This window comes from Panthera tigris, chromosome E1 (assembly GCF_018350195.1).
Source record: "Panthera tigris isolate Pti1 chromosome E1, P.tigris_Pti1_mat1.1, whole genome shotgun sequence".
Lineage (NCBI taxonomy): Eukaryota > Metazoa > Chordata > Mammalia > Carnivora > Felidae > Panthera > Panthera tigris.
The window spans coordinates 34,221,404-34,237,329 of record NC_056673.1 but is presented as its reverse complement, the minus strand read 5'-3'; the positions used below and the strand labels follow the sequence as shown (position 1 = coordinate 34,237,329).

At 41.8% G+C, this 15,926-nt stretch overlaps 1 protein-coding gene across 3 annotated transcripts in view; it reads left to right on the top strand.

The window, feature by feature from the left end:
- The window catches only part of UTP18 (UTP18 small subunit processome component), a 42,001-nt gene extending 26,496 nt beyond the window's left edge, over window positions 1-15,505 (top strand). The window contains exons 11-14 of one of the 3 annotated variants that reach the window (XM_042967722.1): window positions 7,727-7,901; window positions 12,823-12,965; window positions 14,542-14,580; window positions 15,356-15,505. In XM_042967722.1, coding sequence (XP_042823656.1) covers window positions 7,727-7,901; window positions 12,823-12,965; window positions 14,542-14,566 — 343 coding nt within the window. In that variant the 3' untranslated portion in view covers window positions 14,567-14,580; window positions 15,356-15,505. Of the gene's footprint in view, window positions 1-7,726; window positions 7,902-12,671; window positions 12,747-12,822; window positions 12,966-14,541; window positions 14,581-15,355 lie in introns of those variants that run through there. The other 2 variants (XM_042967723.1, XM_042967724.1) reach the window with 2 other exon arrangements.
- The last annotated feature ends 421 nt before the right edge of the window (window positions 15,506-15,926 follow it).

The following is a 15,926-nucleotide window of genomic DNA, read 5'->3' as shown; positions in this document are numbered from 1 at the left end:
GGTTTGAACTTGCAAACTGTGAGATCATGACCTGACCTGTGACATTAAGCAGAAGTCGGATGCTTAGCCAGCTGAGCCACCCAGGTGCCCCACACCACATCTTGTTACTCCATTTATCAGTTGATGGACATTTGGGCTGTGTCCATAGTTTGGCTACTGTTGATAATGCTGCTGTAAACATTGTGGTGCGTGTGCCCCTTCGAAAAAGCACACCTGTATCCCGTGGATAAATGCCTAGTAGTGCAATTGCTGGGTCGTAGGGTAGTTCTGTTTTTTAACTTTCTGAAGAACCTCCATACTGTTCTCCAGAGTTTGCCTCTCTTTTTTGAATCACTTTTATCATTTTATTCATTGGGCCCTTTGAAGGACCCAAATAGGAAAAGTCTAATACTAGTTTAAACTGATTTGAGTTGCCCTCAGTGTAATGGAACTCTGATGTGCTTGGTCCAAGAACATAATTAGGTTGTTATTGTTATACTTGTAAAGCAGGGCCTTAATCTTAGAGGAATTTCTGGAGTTATTAGGGAGGTTGGGGAAGAGTTACTGGTGGTGGAGAAGCCAGAGGCAGGAGAGGCAGAGCCCCACTGGTGAGGTGTTGGCTCCCTTTCTCTCCTTTTCTCCTCCCCTTTCTTCCCGTCTCTCTGCCTCTCTTCTCCTCTCTCTGCCCTCTCCCGCCCTGCCCTCTCCCGCCCTCTCCCTCCTCCTGCTTGTACTGGTGTGAAACTCCTCTGTCTTGGCTCCTGCTGTTAGGAATTAACTCCTTTGATCTAAAAACTCATCTGTTTGTATCTGTTAATTCTTCTCATTCAGTGTCCTGACAGAAAGTAGATGCTTTCTTTGCTTTGCAGTTTTGCTCTGACAGAGCAGTAGGAAAGCTGAGTATGCTGTAAATAGAGATCTCTTTTCACTTATATTACTGTTTTTTATGGCATCTGTTCCTGTAAGGAATGCTATATACTTTTAGAAAATTTGATGTTAATTCACACAGAACATCATTGTTAGAATGTACTTGGGACATCTCTGGACTGTCCTTCATTCTATAGACAGGGACTGATGCTCTGAAGTGTTCTGTCAGAGACCACTGAAAACATGGACAGAGTGGGGTCTGGAGGCCTGTGGTCTTACTTTTTCAGGTGCAGTGCCTCTTTCACTCCACTGGGTGGAATCTGTGGTTAAATCGTACCTTTGCTGCATCTTCTGTAAATGCAGTAGTGTTCTGTGACTTCCTAGCTGGTCTGGAAGTCCATCAGTAAAAAAAAGAAATAGACATATGAACATCCTCTATGTACAAAGCACTGTATATTGAAGAATGGAAAAGAGGTGTGACAGCCCTTTGTGTGTAGAGGCCCTTATGACCTCACCAAATTCAAATGACCTCATAATGTGACTTGGAGAATCTCCTTTGTTTTATTTTATTTTCTGTGCTTACCATGAGGAAATTGGCAATGTCTCCTGTTGCAGCTGTGGCACAGATCGCTAGCTTAGGCTCCTGCCTTTACTTGGGGTGCAAGCTACAAACCACTTTGGGGTCTTTGCATTTTGAGAATTTTAGGCGAACGCTATAGAAATATGTACTTTTGTATTTTCAGATCAAAGTCCTATCAGGTGATTAGAGATTTGTTGATTCTACTCTTCATCAACTTCTTATAAATATACAAAATTGTCTTTTTATTATGGTTCCCATTTAAGTAATTTCAAACTTTGAATAATAATTAGAATAAAAAGATTGAGCACGAGCAGGAGAGGGAGAGAGAGAGAATCCCCAGCAGGCTCCGTGCTATCAGCACACAGCCCAACATGGGGCTCGAACTCATAGACCATGAGGTCATGACCTCATGAAATCAAGAGTCAGATGCTTAACCAACTCAGCCACCCAGGGGCCCCTTACTTGCAGATGTTTTCCCAGCATTTACCATGTGCCAAGAATTGTTGTTTTCCATATGTTATTATACATGTATGTATGTGTGTGTATGTTAACTATATACATATGTGTGTGTGTACATATATTTTTCATACGTAAACTATTTCTCATTTTCTACTTCACAGTATAGGTCCTACTGTCACCACTTTACAGGTGGAGAAGGGCGAGGTACTGTGAGTTAAATTACTTGGTTAAGGTCACACAAATAGTAAGTGGTAGAGCCAACATTACAACCCACATCTGGCTACAAAGCCTGAGCTCTTAACCATGCTGCTGCCTTTTTTTAAAGGTGTACCTCTCTGTGTTCATGTTTTTAAATATATGAAGGTACAGTTACTAGGAGTTCTGCTAATTAAGAAATCTCACAAGAAGAACATTTGTAGTCCAGTTTGTCTTGTGTATGAATCCTTTTGTGCCAATATATAATCCCTTTGGAAAGTCGGCTTCAACCATTCGGTGCTTCAGCTTTTACATAGCTTTATCTTTTATCTCTTTAAGTCTCTAAATGACCTTGGCTTGCTATTTCTCCTACTTAAATCTGGATTTTAAACCCTTAGCTTAAGACTTGCTTCAGGATTTTTGTGATTTCAGTAACCTCTCTGGGTTTGAAGAATGTGGGAGCTAGTCTTCTGTAACTTAAAGCTAAATAAACAAAAGTTTTTCTTTCATCTTTGTATGGTAGTCTGATCCTGCATGTCCATCATGGTAGCCACTAGCCACATGTGGCTTGTTCAATTTAAATTAATTAAAATAAAAGTTTGTTCCTTTGTGACGCTAGCCACATTTTAAGTGTTCAGTAGCTGTGTGCATCTAGTGGCTTCCATCTAGGACAGTGCAGATACAGAGCATTCCCACCATCACAGAAAGGTGTAGACAGTGCGAGTCCAATCTAGTCATTTGAGCAGTAAGGAAACTGAGGCCTAAGAGTTGGGAATTTTAGTTTTGTTTATTGGTTGTTACTCATTAAACTGATTATTGGCAGAGCTGGATCTGGAACGCAGCTCGTCTGGTTCCCAGTTCAGTGTTCTTTCCACGCTGCCACTCCCCAGATATTTGGATTTTATATTTAAAAAATACTGGATAATTCAGGACTCCAGAAAAATACGAAATTCATTAGGTTTTAGGGCCTGGAGTTAATAGTTCTTTTATTTTAACATTCCCATTGAACATATGAAGTGGGTTTCATTTTACTTCATCTAGAGAATCTTCAAGCCATAGATGTTTTACAATGTGAGGAAAACCTGTTTTATTCGATGATGTGTTTCTGCCTTGGTTTTCTCATTTATAAAAACATTTACCATTTAGCTAGGGATTGTGAGGTAGTTAGTGGTCCCATGGTGGGGACACATGTATCCATGTACATCATGAGTCATCATGAGGTCTGCAGTTGAGATGGTATTTCTTAAGAGTGTAAGGAATACGGGTGCTTGGTAGGCTTAGTTGTTAAGCATCTGACTTTGGCTCAGGTCATGATCTCATGGTTCATGAGTTTGAGTCCCACATTGGGTGAGCTCAAGCTCTGCTTCTCTCTCTCTCTCTCTCTCTCTCTCTCTCTCTCTCTCTCTCTCTGCCCCTTATTCACTTGTGCTTTCTCTCTCTCTCTCTCTCTGTTTCTCAAAAAATAAAAGACTGTAAGGAATGGTGAGGGCTGTTGTAAGGGCCATCAGGAGAGGTGTCATTGTAGGTATTGGCACTCCAGCTAAGCACTTGAGGGCCAGATAGGGTTCAGAGAAAGGCACGGCAGGAAGTAGAAAGGAAGGGTGTGGAGGTGAGAAAGTTCCGGTTTGGATTCTGAGTGGAGTGCAGATGGATGACTCCTGAGGGCTTAGGCCACAAAGGAAAGCAGGAAGGGGACAACTTTTACCCTGTGTCGAAGAGTGTGGACATTATATTGAGTGGAAAGAGCAACCACCAAGGGTTTTTCCATAGAGGAGAATTGTGGTCACATCTGAATTTTAGGGTTTGAAGTAGATAATTCCCATGACAGCCTTTAGGAGGGCAGCAGAGGTACAGGGAGCCTTGAAGTCATTGACATAATCTGGGTGGGGCCGTCACTGGGGATAGTGGGAGCGGGAATATGGGAGAGACAGGAAGTGATGTTTGTGATGTATGTCATAGCTGCTTAGAAAATTGGGGTGGGAGAGAAGCAGTGACACTCTCAGGCTGCAGGCCTGAGTGGCCAGAAGAGTGGACTTGTCATTGTATGAGGAGGAGGAGGAGTGGTGTTGGGAGAGGTGCATTCATGTCTACAGGCAGGTAGAAGTGTGGTGTGGCGTAAAGATGCTGATTTGGACGTGATAGGAGATGGGTGGCCCGTGGCCATAAATAAGGTGAGTGAGACATTAGAGGCAGGTGGCAAAGAGAACCTTGGGGTAAGAGTCCGTGGAGAAGGGTAACTGAGAATGAGACTAAACTCGGTAGAGTTCAGTCTTAGAGAATTCAACAGAGGAGAGCATTTGAGTTCTGTGTTCAACCTGTTTGCTTTAAGTTCTGTAGGACATCCTTGGCTAAGGTGTCCCCCTAGTTGTGACCATTAAACTGTCTCCAGACATTGCCAAATGTCCCCCCAGGGGCAGAACTGTTCCTGGTTGATAACCACTGTTCTACCTTACGATATCTTCTTGCTCATAATATTTATTTGTGGCGCCCGTGTGCCCTTTCTATGTGTCTTTTTTTTTCTTCAATGTTTATTTAGTTTTAAGAGAGAGAGAGCAGGGGAGAAGCAGAGAGAGAGAGAGAGAGAGAGAGAGAGAGAGAGAGAGAGAGGGAGAGAGGGAGAGAGAGGATCTGAAGCGGGCTCTGTGCTGACGGCAGAGAACCTGACGTGGGCCTCGAACTCATGAACCTTGAGACCATGACCTGAGCCGAAGTCAGACGCTTAACCGACTGAGCCACCCAGGCGCCTCTCTGTGTCTTTTAGCTTTGACACCAACTACCACTACCACCATCACCGTCCCAGTCCTAATTCATAAGACAAACATTGATCTGGCTAATTGCCACCATTCCTGTTTGTGGAGATTTTTGTGGGCCAGGACTCTGTGGTTGCTGATTTGCTAATGGGTTTACTGTCCCTGATTCAGGAACTTGCTTCTGCTCTGGTTGTGTGTGACTTGCCAGTCAGCTATGGTTGTGGGTGGAAGGATAATTATCAGGTCTGTTTCTTTAGTTACGAGTTCGGGGGTAAGCTAGTAAGCATGCTTATTTCTCTGTTTGTTCCTGTTCTCCTCCTTATCTGTGATACCTTGTTCTGTTCTGTTCTGTTTTGTTTTTTCACTTCATGTCTGCCTTCCCCAGCCTAAGTCCTTTGTCTTCCACAAAACTTCATTTGGCTGCAGCTTCACCTCATGCTGATTTTTCCTTTCTTCGAGGTTCTGGGTCACATATAGAGCTTAGTGTGCTGTGTTATATCCTCTTGTATTTCTGGCTATTTTATGCACGTATATTTTTTTCTGGGATAAATTCCTTTTGATATTCTGTATTCCTGTATTGCATACTGTTGGACACACAGTTCTCATTCAGTAAATACCACCCACTCTCAGTGGCATATTAGAATTAGTTATGGTCTTTGAGCAGAAATACCACTATAAGTAAGTTTCCATACATCAAAATGGTTAACATGTGCCACTTTTGTTCCATCAATTTAAGCAATAGTCAAATAAGAATGAATAGGCATTGTATAAGGAGCCTCTGATGTTCATGACGGTAAGATTTGATCTAAAGTTGATATTTAGAAGAGAGCCGTATGGATTATAACTTTTTGTCCCTAATTAAGGTGGATTTAGCTGTAAATTAGTTTTCAGCAAATAAGAGATTTGGTGTAAAATAAGTACAGTGAATAGACATTTTGATCCCAGTCAAAAATACAAATAAGGAGAAGAGGAAATTTGTCTTAGTTTGGGTTGCCATTGTAAAGACCTCCATAGACTAGGTAGCAGAAATTTATTTCTTCTATTCCTGGGGACGGGGAGTCTAAGGTCAGGGTACCACTGTCACTGGGTTCTGGTGAAGACCCTGTCCCAGGTTGCAGATTATTGACTTCTTGTCGTGTCCTCGCATGGAAAGAGGGAGAGAGCCTCTGGGGTCTCTTTTAGGAGGGCTCTGATCCCATTCACGAGGGCTTCACCGACATGCCCTAATCGCCTCCCTCAGGCCCCACCTCCTAATAAAATAAGGTTTCATCATAGGAATTTTGGTGGGGCACAAATATTCAGTCCATAACAAAATTAAATCAAGGATGTATGTGGTGTCTCTTGAGTGGTTAGCATGGACTACACACGGTTAGCTCTACCGAAAGCGTTCTTAGGATCAAGTGAGAAAATGTGTATGTAAGGAATTTGAAGACTCGAAAGCACTACCATACTGTTTGTGTGGTTGGCTGTTGTTTCAGGCTACAGAACGTGTGTGAACTGAATTGGTCTTGTTCATGCATCGTATCTGGTTCAGTGTAGGCAGTCGGTACACGTCTGGTAGGAATGAGAACACACTTCGTGGAATGCGTGTGTGTCACTCTTGTGACTTAATGTGTCACTCTTGTGACTTAATGCATCTTTCGAGTTTGTGTTGCATTTGCTGATAAAGTTTGAATTAAGTATCTACGTATTGCAAATCCTTTATCCTTGTTCCTTATAAGTGGTGCCCATAGCAGGAGGTAGTCTGAACACTGAGGTCAAAACTTTTCCTGAAAGTTCTTGTCTCAGAGTGCCTCGGTGGCTCAGTTGGTCAAGTGTCCAGCTCTTGATTTCAGCTCAGGTCATGATGTTACAGTTCGTGAGCTTGAGCCCTGAGTCAGGCTCTGCGCTGACAGTACGGAGCATGCTTGGGATTCTCTCTCCCCCTCCCTCTGCCCCTGCCCGGCTCTTGTTCTCTCTCGCGCTTGCTCTCTCAAAGCAAATAAATAAACTTTTTTAAAAAATCTTAAAAAAAAAGTTCTTGTCTGTGAAATGATTCTGTTAATGGTAAGGTTGTCAGGATTTACTTTTTTTATAAATTTTTTTTTTTAACATTTATTTATTTTTGAGAGACAGAGGCAGAGCATGAGCAGGGGAAGGGGAGAGAGAGAGAGAGATACAGAATCTGAAGCAGGCTCCAGGCTCTGAGCTGTTTGTTAGCACAGAGCCCGACACGAGGCTCAAATTCACAAACTGCAAGACCATGACCTGAGCCGAAGTCGGACGCTCAACCGACTGAGCCACCCAGGCACCCCGTCAGGATTTACTTTTTATGAGTATTGGGTGTAATTTGTTGCTGGTAAATATTTCTGTAAACTCAGAGTGCACATATTCCCGGGGGAGTAGAACGAAGAGACCTGCTGTTACAGCTGCTACTCGGCCGTTTTGACGGTTCCCACAAATATGATAGAAGGAAAAAGAAGGGCGCTCTAAATAGGGGAAGGACAGCTCTCAGGCACACTTCCGCATGTTAGGTTGGCCATACACACTGTGGGAGTGGCAGGCTTAGTCTCTCTTGTTCACCTCTGCACTTAATTCTGGTGCCTGGCCTAAAGGTGACATTCAGTGAGTATTTATTGAAGGAATGAATAATGGAGAGTCTGTGCTTTCTTGGGTTTTCTAGCTCGTAGTTGAAAAGCTGTCAGACTTAACAAGAGTTTAGGAAGGCTGCAGTAGAACCGGTAGAATGGGTCTAGTTTTTGCCTGGGATGTACTCTTCAGCCCTGGTCCCTTTGTAACACAGGAGCATACAATTCCTGCAAAAACCAGTTTGTGCGGTTCAATCTGTATTGATTTAGGTTGTGAAAGCCCTTCTGCTTGTTTTTTTAATCTGTTGTATTCCCTTTTCTCTTTGCAGTTCTAATTGTGGAGTGGTAAACATATACAATCAAGATTCTTGTCTCCAAGAAACAAACCCAAAGCCGATAAAAGCTATAATGAACTTGGTTACAGGCGTTACTTCTCTGACCTTCAATCCTACTACAGAAATCTTGGCAGTTGCTTCAGAAGAAATGAAAGAAGCAGTCAGATTGGTAATATGTCTTTACCTTTAAAAACATTATTGATAATCTTAAAATGTAAGTTGAAGGCATGGAAGGATAGGAGGAAAGGGGAGTGTTGGGTTATTTTAAAAAGAGTAGCTTCTTTTGATGTAGACATTACTAGTATTGTGGGTTTTGGGTGTGGTTGTAGAAATGATGCACAGTAGCCACCAAATTTGTACTAAGGAACGTATTTGAGGCAAATTCTTCATGTTTCTACAGTTTTCTTTCCTTATCTCTGCTTTTTAAAGTGTGATTTTCTTAGATTTTGAAAATAAACTGAGCTTGAAAATAAATTATGTAAAAAGATTGCAGTTTAAAGGGCTCAGTACTACTTGTGAATATGCCTCTGTGCCAGGAGTCCCCAGGACCTTCTCCAGGTTTGGTGATTTACTAGGACTCCCAGAACTCCGTATATGGTCTTATTCACAGTGAAGAGTTATTACGGGGAAAGGATACACAGCGAAACCAGCCAAGGGAAGGGTGCATGGGGCAGTCTGGAGGAAGCCAGGCACAGACTTCCAAGAGTCCTCTCTTAGTGGAGTCACACATGACACGTTTAATTCCTCCGACAAGTTGTGTCCACATGTGTTTGGTGTTTTCTTCCGGGAAGTCCCTCATTAGGGACTTCGTGCCCAAGGTTTTTATTGCTGGTTGATCACGTAGCTACACTCTGCCTAGCATGTACCCAGATTCTAGGCTCCCGGAAGGAAAGACAGGTGTTGAGCAGAAACCGCATTATACAAATGCTTGAGGCCTGGTGAGCCATCCTTACAATTTAGGGAAAATGTCGCATCAGTGTAGGGAAACTGTTTACCAGTCAAGTTCCCAGACATGATCTAAGAGCCGTCCGTGCGAGCATGCCTTCCTGAGGATACCAGCCTCGGGTCTGTGTTAACTCTTTTCTGCCCCACCTCAGAGCCCATTTTAAATGTCATCGCGTCTCTGTGAAGTTTCCTACTCTTCAGGCAGAACCAGTTTCTTTATTCATTTCACAGTTATTTGCTCTAGGCCCCAGGTAGACAGATGGCACAGACCTTTGAATGGCAGCACTGGCTTGTGTTGTTACCTGTATGCTATCGCATTATGAGCACTTTGCAGAAACTATTATTTTTACCTTGTTGACTTAGCAAAGCTTCGACCAAGTGTAATAGCGTATAGTTTCCAAAGGTTTATAAAGACTTCTCAAAAAAATGTTGAGCCAAATAACAGTCCTCAGAGGATTAACTCCCCCAAAGTCAGCAGCTAGTAAAGGGCAGAACTGTGCTTCTGGATTCTCCGTTCTTCGTAGAACTTTTGTGGTTTTCCATCTGAAATCCTCTGACCCCTAGAATGTGTGCAGAACTTGAGATGGCAAGTGGGGCAAGGAGGAGGCCAAGCTCTGCCTGTATCACATAGAGCAGCTCTGCTCTGATCTGTGCTGTATATTGGCATTCTGCATAAGATTTTCTTGGAAGGAAGAAAGAATTCTGTTGGAAAAGAGTGAAAAAATACAGCACTGTGTTTTATTGCCTCTGTGTCGAATGAATTGTTTGATAAATGAGAAGGTTCTAATTCAAGTCAGCTTTAAAATCCCCACTCCTCTAATGGGAGTGGTGGTCTAGCACACATTAACCTTTTATCATTTTAATGGTAGTAAATTGTTTTTAGAAAACCATGGGATCTATCTCCTGTTGACATAATATATTCTGCAAGACGCCTAGTAGTTAGTTCTGCCTAGTTTGCTTCAGTGATCATGGCAACATTTATGGTTCTTTACTGTGGCAAAATCACACAAGGAATTCATTGGTAACAGCCAAATCCCATTTTTTAAATGGTAGTCAACCATAATATCTAATGGAAAGTAGCCAGGCATAGCAGCTTCAGAATGCCTCGGTGAAACAGCGTTAGTATCATTAAATGCAGTCTCTTATAATGATCCAAACAGTTCTGTTATCCCAGCACAAAGCAGTGAATATAAATCTAAGCCATTGCACCAGTAAGAGACACAGAAGTTAAATTGTTATTGCATCTACAATCTTTGATGTAGTAGAAAGTTGTGGAACTGGTTATCCATTAAATTAAGGATGACTGAGCTTTTCACTTGTTGAATTTTGTTACCGGGGCCCTTAAATGTGATGACAGAAATGGTGTTGGAGGTAAAGGGAACTTTCTGAGGTAAAGAGGTTGGGTTTTTATGGGCTTTTTCTTCATTAACAGTTCACCTATAGTTTTGGATACAAGGGCCGTAAAGAGAGGTTAGAACACAGCTGACGTCTAAGCATGTGGGTGGGAGCCATTGGTCTGAGAAGAAAGTGCTAATGCAGTGAGAGAGTCTACTGGGGGACCTCACAGATACATACATGTGAGTCTCTTAGGAGACTGTTGTAAACGTGGTTTTGCTCCTGAGAATCAAGTCAATACAGGAGATAAAATATAAAAATACATTGTTGATAGGTTGGTGTTTGTCCTCCATTGGAAAAACACACGGTCCTCTTGTGTGAAGTCATGGCCACTGTATACGGTTGTGTAGGCTTTTTGTTGCCTGAGGGCACCGCATCTAAGGCGACACCGTTTACATCTTAAACTTTATTAAGAGTGTGTGTTTACCATAGTATTTCTGGCACTCTCTTCTCTTTATTTAGCTACAAAAATAAACAGCTCCCGTCTGGTGGAAATGAGCTTTAAAAAATTGATATGTGTCTTGTGCCCCAATTTTTGCCCCACAGTGAGCTCCCTGTTTGTAATAATGAGTTGACTTAAGTATGAAGTTACATTGAATCCAAATTAGGAGACTGTTTTTTCCAATTTAGGTTAGAAAATAAAAAGCATGATTTAATATAATTATCTTTAAGAAGTCATTCAAATACAATGGAATACTACCTGGCAATGAGAAGGAATGAAATCATGCCATTTGCAGCAATGTGGATGGAACTGGAGGGTGTTCTGCTGAGTGAAATAAGTCAGTCAGAGAAAAACAGATATCCTGTGTTTTCACTCATATGTGGATCTTGAGAAACTTAACAGAAGATCATGGGGGAAGGGAAGGGGAAAAAATAGTTACCAACAGAGAGGGAGGGAGGCAAACCATAAGAGACTCTTAAATACAGAGAACAAACTGAGGGTTGATGGGGATGGGGGGAGAGCAGAAAGCGGGTGATGGGCACTGAGGAGGGCACTTGTTGGGATGAGCGCTGGCTGTTGTATGTAAGCCAATTTGACAATGAATTATATTTAAAAAAAAGTCATTGAAGTAGAAAGGTTGGTTCTGGTGTATTTTATTTTGGAAGAGTCACAAAAGACTTCAAAGTCCTGCCAGCAAAGTTAATGAGCAAGTGTCTGGAGCACGGTTTAAAAGTACCAGGTGACACATAGGATGGAGACCAAAGTTAGGTATAGGACAGTTCTGTTCTTGGCGCTCGTAGGAAGTAGTTACTTCCTGATTTGCTCCTGTGATGCCTTGGATCACCTGTTCAAAGTTGGTGCGTGCCTAGAGGATGCAGACTTACAGTGGCCTAAGCAAAATGCAATTGAGAAGCCAGACCGCTTATCAAAAATGCATGTAATTTCCACATTTCCAAACTAAGAGTAAAAAGATTTTGCAATGTTCATATTGTGGCTCCTCTCCTAAAATAACTAGTCTGCTTTAAGTTGTTGTTGTTCTTTTTAAATATATTTTTCAAGGAACCTATGTAAAGAGTGGTGTTTAAGAAGTTTACAAGTTCGGATCAAGTCTGCCAGCTTCTTAGCGTTAATGGGTCAAGACCACTTCTCATTAGTACTAATGCCTGTGCATTGATGCCGTGCTGTGCAGGCAGAACCTGGTTCCTGGGAAAGTTGAGAATAATTGAAATTGCTTGGAGATCCACAGTAAGCTTTACTTTCTTGACAAAATGGTCAATAGGTGTATACCAGAAGGAATAGGGCCTAATAAGTGACTCACTGAAACCTGTTCCACAGACAGATGTGTACATCACTGGGTTTTACCTGGGGCTCGTCTACGAAATCACCTTGTTTGGACGGTTTAAAGCCTCATTTAAAAGTGTGGAGGATGACAGACTGCCAAAGGGAAATAGCTGAGTGAGGGCTCTCCACACATACTGGGACACTAAGGTCCTCTATTTGTTGGAAGAGCTGGAGAATCTTTGAAAGTGAGAGTTGTTAAAATCCTAGTGTACTTCGGGTAACTGCTTCCATGCTGGGGTTTTATTTACCCACAAATCGAGTGAGGACTGGTTGCATCGATCTTGGACTTGGCTCATTTTCCCCAACAGTGGAGTCTCTTGGAGAAAGAGACAGTGCCCCTCCTCATGTTTAGGCCTGGTGGTGAGCGTTTCATCTCTCTTTAAATCAGAACACAGTTTTCACTTGACAAACCAGGTTTCCATGATTTTGTCTTCCGTGAGGGGAGATTGGAAAAGGCAGAGAATATATCATAAAGCAGAAAAGTAAAGTATGGAAAATAGATTATATGATACTGGAAGAATTTGTATGGCTTTGCTGGGCTTCAGTTACATAAAATCAGACTCTTTGTAACATTTAAAGTATCTGTTCCCTGTGACCAAATTTGAGTATTGTTTACTGTGGTCATTAAGTTAGAACACTATTGAGTACTGCTATTGACTTTTTACTTTAGTGTATTCATTTATTTAGTCAGCAAACATTGGAATCTGGCAGGCGCCATGCTAGATGGTGCATTAGAAGCATCAAAGAAATGCTTTCCTCTCTTCCCTCCCTTCCCTCTAGGTTAATAGCACATTGAAAACCAAATTTTAATTTCAGAACACTCTGCTCCATTACGAGAGTTGTACATCATGTGTACTACAATCAAAATGAACTTTTTGTTCCAGCAAACAGGTAGAATGAAGACTAAAATTTAAGAAAGAAGAGTTTGCAGTTGTTGTGATTTAAAGCTTCATATTATTTCCTACAGGTGCACCTTCCTTCCTGTACGGTATTTTCAAACTTCCCAGTCATTAAAAAGAAGACAGTCTCTCTTGTTCATACCATGGATTTTTCTCCCAGAAGTGGGTACTTTGCCTTGGGGAATGAAAAAGGCAAAGCCCTGATATATAGGTGGGTGTTATTTATGTTTAAACGTCAGAAATACCCATAACGTTCTTTTGAAAGTATGAAGAGATACTCTTGTTACATTCCCAGTTCTCCACTTAACACGCAGTGTCTTAATCAACTACAATGATAAATTATTAATTGTAGAGTGTTTAGCCTGACTGTCCTCTTCATTATCTAACAAAATGCATTTCTCTACCATAAAATGTGACTAGAAGAAAAGTTCACCTGAGGATTTATTTATTAATTAAAAATAACTTTATTTATTTATTTGGGAGTAGTCAAGAGTAGCACTTTAGTTTTTAATTTTTTTTTTAAGCGTATTTATTTATTTTGAGAGAGGACAAGCAGGGGACGGGCACAGAGGATCCCAAGCAGACTCCATGCTGTCAGCACAGAGCCTGATGAGACTCAAACTCCCCAGCCGTGAGATCACGACCTGAGCTGAAATCAAAAGTTAGTTGCTTAACCGATTGAGCCACCCAGGCACCCCCAGTGTAGCCACTTTAATAATATTGTGGCTTTCTTGGTGCCTTATGTCTAGATGGACCTTTGTTGATCTGTTAATTCACTACCTACTTCACTTGATATAAGTGATTTTTTTTTTTTTTTTTTTTTGAAAAAGGTGCTGCTTTCTCTGTAGCTGTGAGCTGTAAATAAGAATGTCAGCCACAGAGATGTCTAAAAGTTACATTCTGTCCAGGTTCTTTTCTGCACTCAACTCACTTGGTTATAAGGCGGAACAAATAAAATCTAACTGCACAGTTGCTAGAAGATGCAGGTGACAAGGTGGCTCTTCTGGGGTTGCGGACAAGCTGGAAGCTAGTGGCTTCCATCACAGCCCCCTGTCCCTTCTCCCTTGTGTTGGTGGCAAATGTGTGTAGGACCCTGTGTTTATGTTTGTATGCTTTAGGGAAGGCCTGCTTTCACAGACCTGGAATCTGGTTTGAAGAAGAGAAATGTAAATCAGTTTTAAGGAGATAGTTGTGAAGAGAGGTTATGGCAAAGAGTAATGGGGTCTCAAGTTCTGTTCAGAAAGGCAGATGGTTACACATTCCATCATTCCACCATTGGAACGGTTGGTACATTCCATCATTCTCGCTTGCGGTCGTTTTTGGGGTGATTGTTTCAGTTTGGGTTTTCAAGAATGCAGATTCCTACTGCACTTACAGATTCTCTCCCAAAACTTTGGTTTATCTAATTGTATTTTCTTTTCTGAAGTTTAAGCACCGGAGGCCATTCACATTTTATCCAGAGCATTGCTGTGTGGGGAGACTGTTTCTAGCAAGTGTGTGGGACTGACAACCTTTGTGTTGGGTGTGGCTGGTCAGGTATTTCAAAGACTCCAATTCGATGCTTTGGAGCAAGCTTGATGCTTTTAGTAAAACCTGAGGTAGTAGCCTTAGGATCCTTCAGAATGTCACATTGAGGAGTCTTAACCTAGCTGCCTGGTGAGAATGATTATGAATACATTGTTTACCCCCCAAAAATGCTTCTTCAGTGCCATTCTGTGATCTGATTGACCATACTCTGGGTAATCACAAAGTTGTTTGTTTAGATGATTTGTCTTTTACTTTTTCAGGTTGCACCATTACTCAGACTTCTAAAGAGATTATATGAAGTAAGAAAATCCTTTTTTATTGATTCTTCAGGTTTTAAGGTTACACTCGTTGCTGTCAGTTGGCAGAGGGGACCACATGAGCTGACCTTTGTTTCCTTGCCCCAGGGTTGCTGTATCTTTAGATAGGGGAGCGGGATGGAAGTAGATCAGGAGCAGCGCAGTTGGACCTGAACCTTCCCTGGGAATTTTTATTCCAAATCACAACAGTCTGGTTCTCTCTTTCTGAGGTCAGATCTCTAATATACTGTTCAGTAGTGGTCATCAAAATTGTTATTACTGAACATTTAATCCACAAAGGCTAGACGTAATAGTGAGAGATGACGATCTTCACATATAATTGTAACTTCCATGAGCTCACACCCTCTTATTTTGTATGTGTTTCTTGAGAAATTAAAAGTGGCCTGCCCTGTGGCTAGTTGGTGGAAGCTTGTCACAGAGCTAGTTAGTGGCTGGTCATTAATTTTGCTGCCTAGTATTTCAAACAGTAAGACGTGCTTCCCTTTCCATGGCTTGATCTTTGATGTGGAAATATAGTAGTTCTGAGGTTGAGCTTTGCAGTTGGCCTGTTCCTCACAATTGACTAAGTTGGTCTTCTCTGAGATTCTTCCATGTTGAGGAGACTGTGGGAGTGCGTATCGCTTTACTGTTGAGCAAAACAGCCAAGAGGGGAAAACAGTCTAGGTTTCCTGCCTGCCCAAACTGTATAGCCAGCACATGTTTGTTGATGACCAGCAGCTATAAATCAAATGTATAATTTCTTCTGTTCTTTTCTCAGATCCAGTTGAGCCAGAAGAGAAGCCGTCTTGATCTTCCCAGAAACTTTCTGAATGTGTGATAATATATGGCTAATGATTTACTGAGCCAGCTGTATTATTTAAGTTAACAGAAACGTCTTAATAAACACATAGCAACTTTTGTTTGAAAACAAGTGTAAGTTGTTCTTCCCTTCCTACCTACACACAAGCACACTGACTTGGATGCATTTCTTTTCAGACCACACAGAGATTGGAAACACCTGTCTGCAGCCAGAAATAACACAGACAGATACTCTATTTCACAGTTTACCCTACTTAAGATTTCCCCCTTTCCCAGCATAGAGCTCTCCATGCTAAGCGAGGTTCTGATGAGCAATGGAGGTCAGTTGGCTTGACATGAGAGCAGTGAGGGTTCATGGGATTAATTTTGAACTTGCAAGTTTTCTTGGAAAGGTGATGATGGAAATGAGATTTTCCTGGGCTTGGTACTTCAAGTGGTTGTCATTGTTATTTGCGGGAGAGGGTCACATAAGAGCCTGGTACTTGTGTCCTACTGATTAGCCACTCCATTCCCTGGAAGTATTTTTTGTC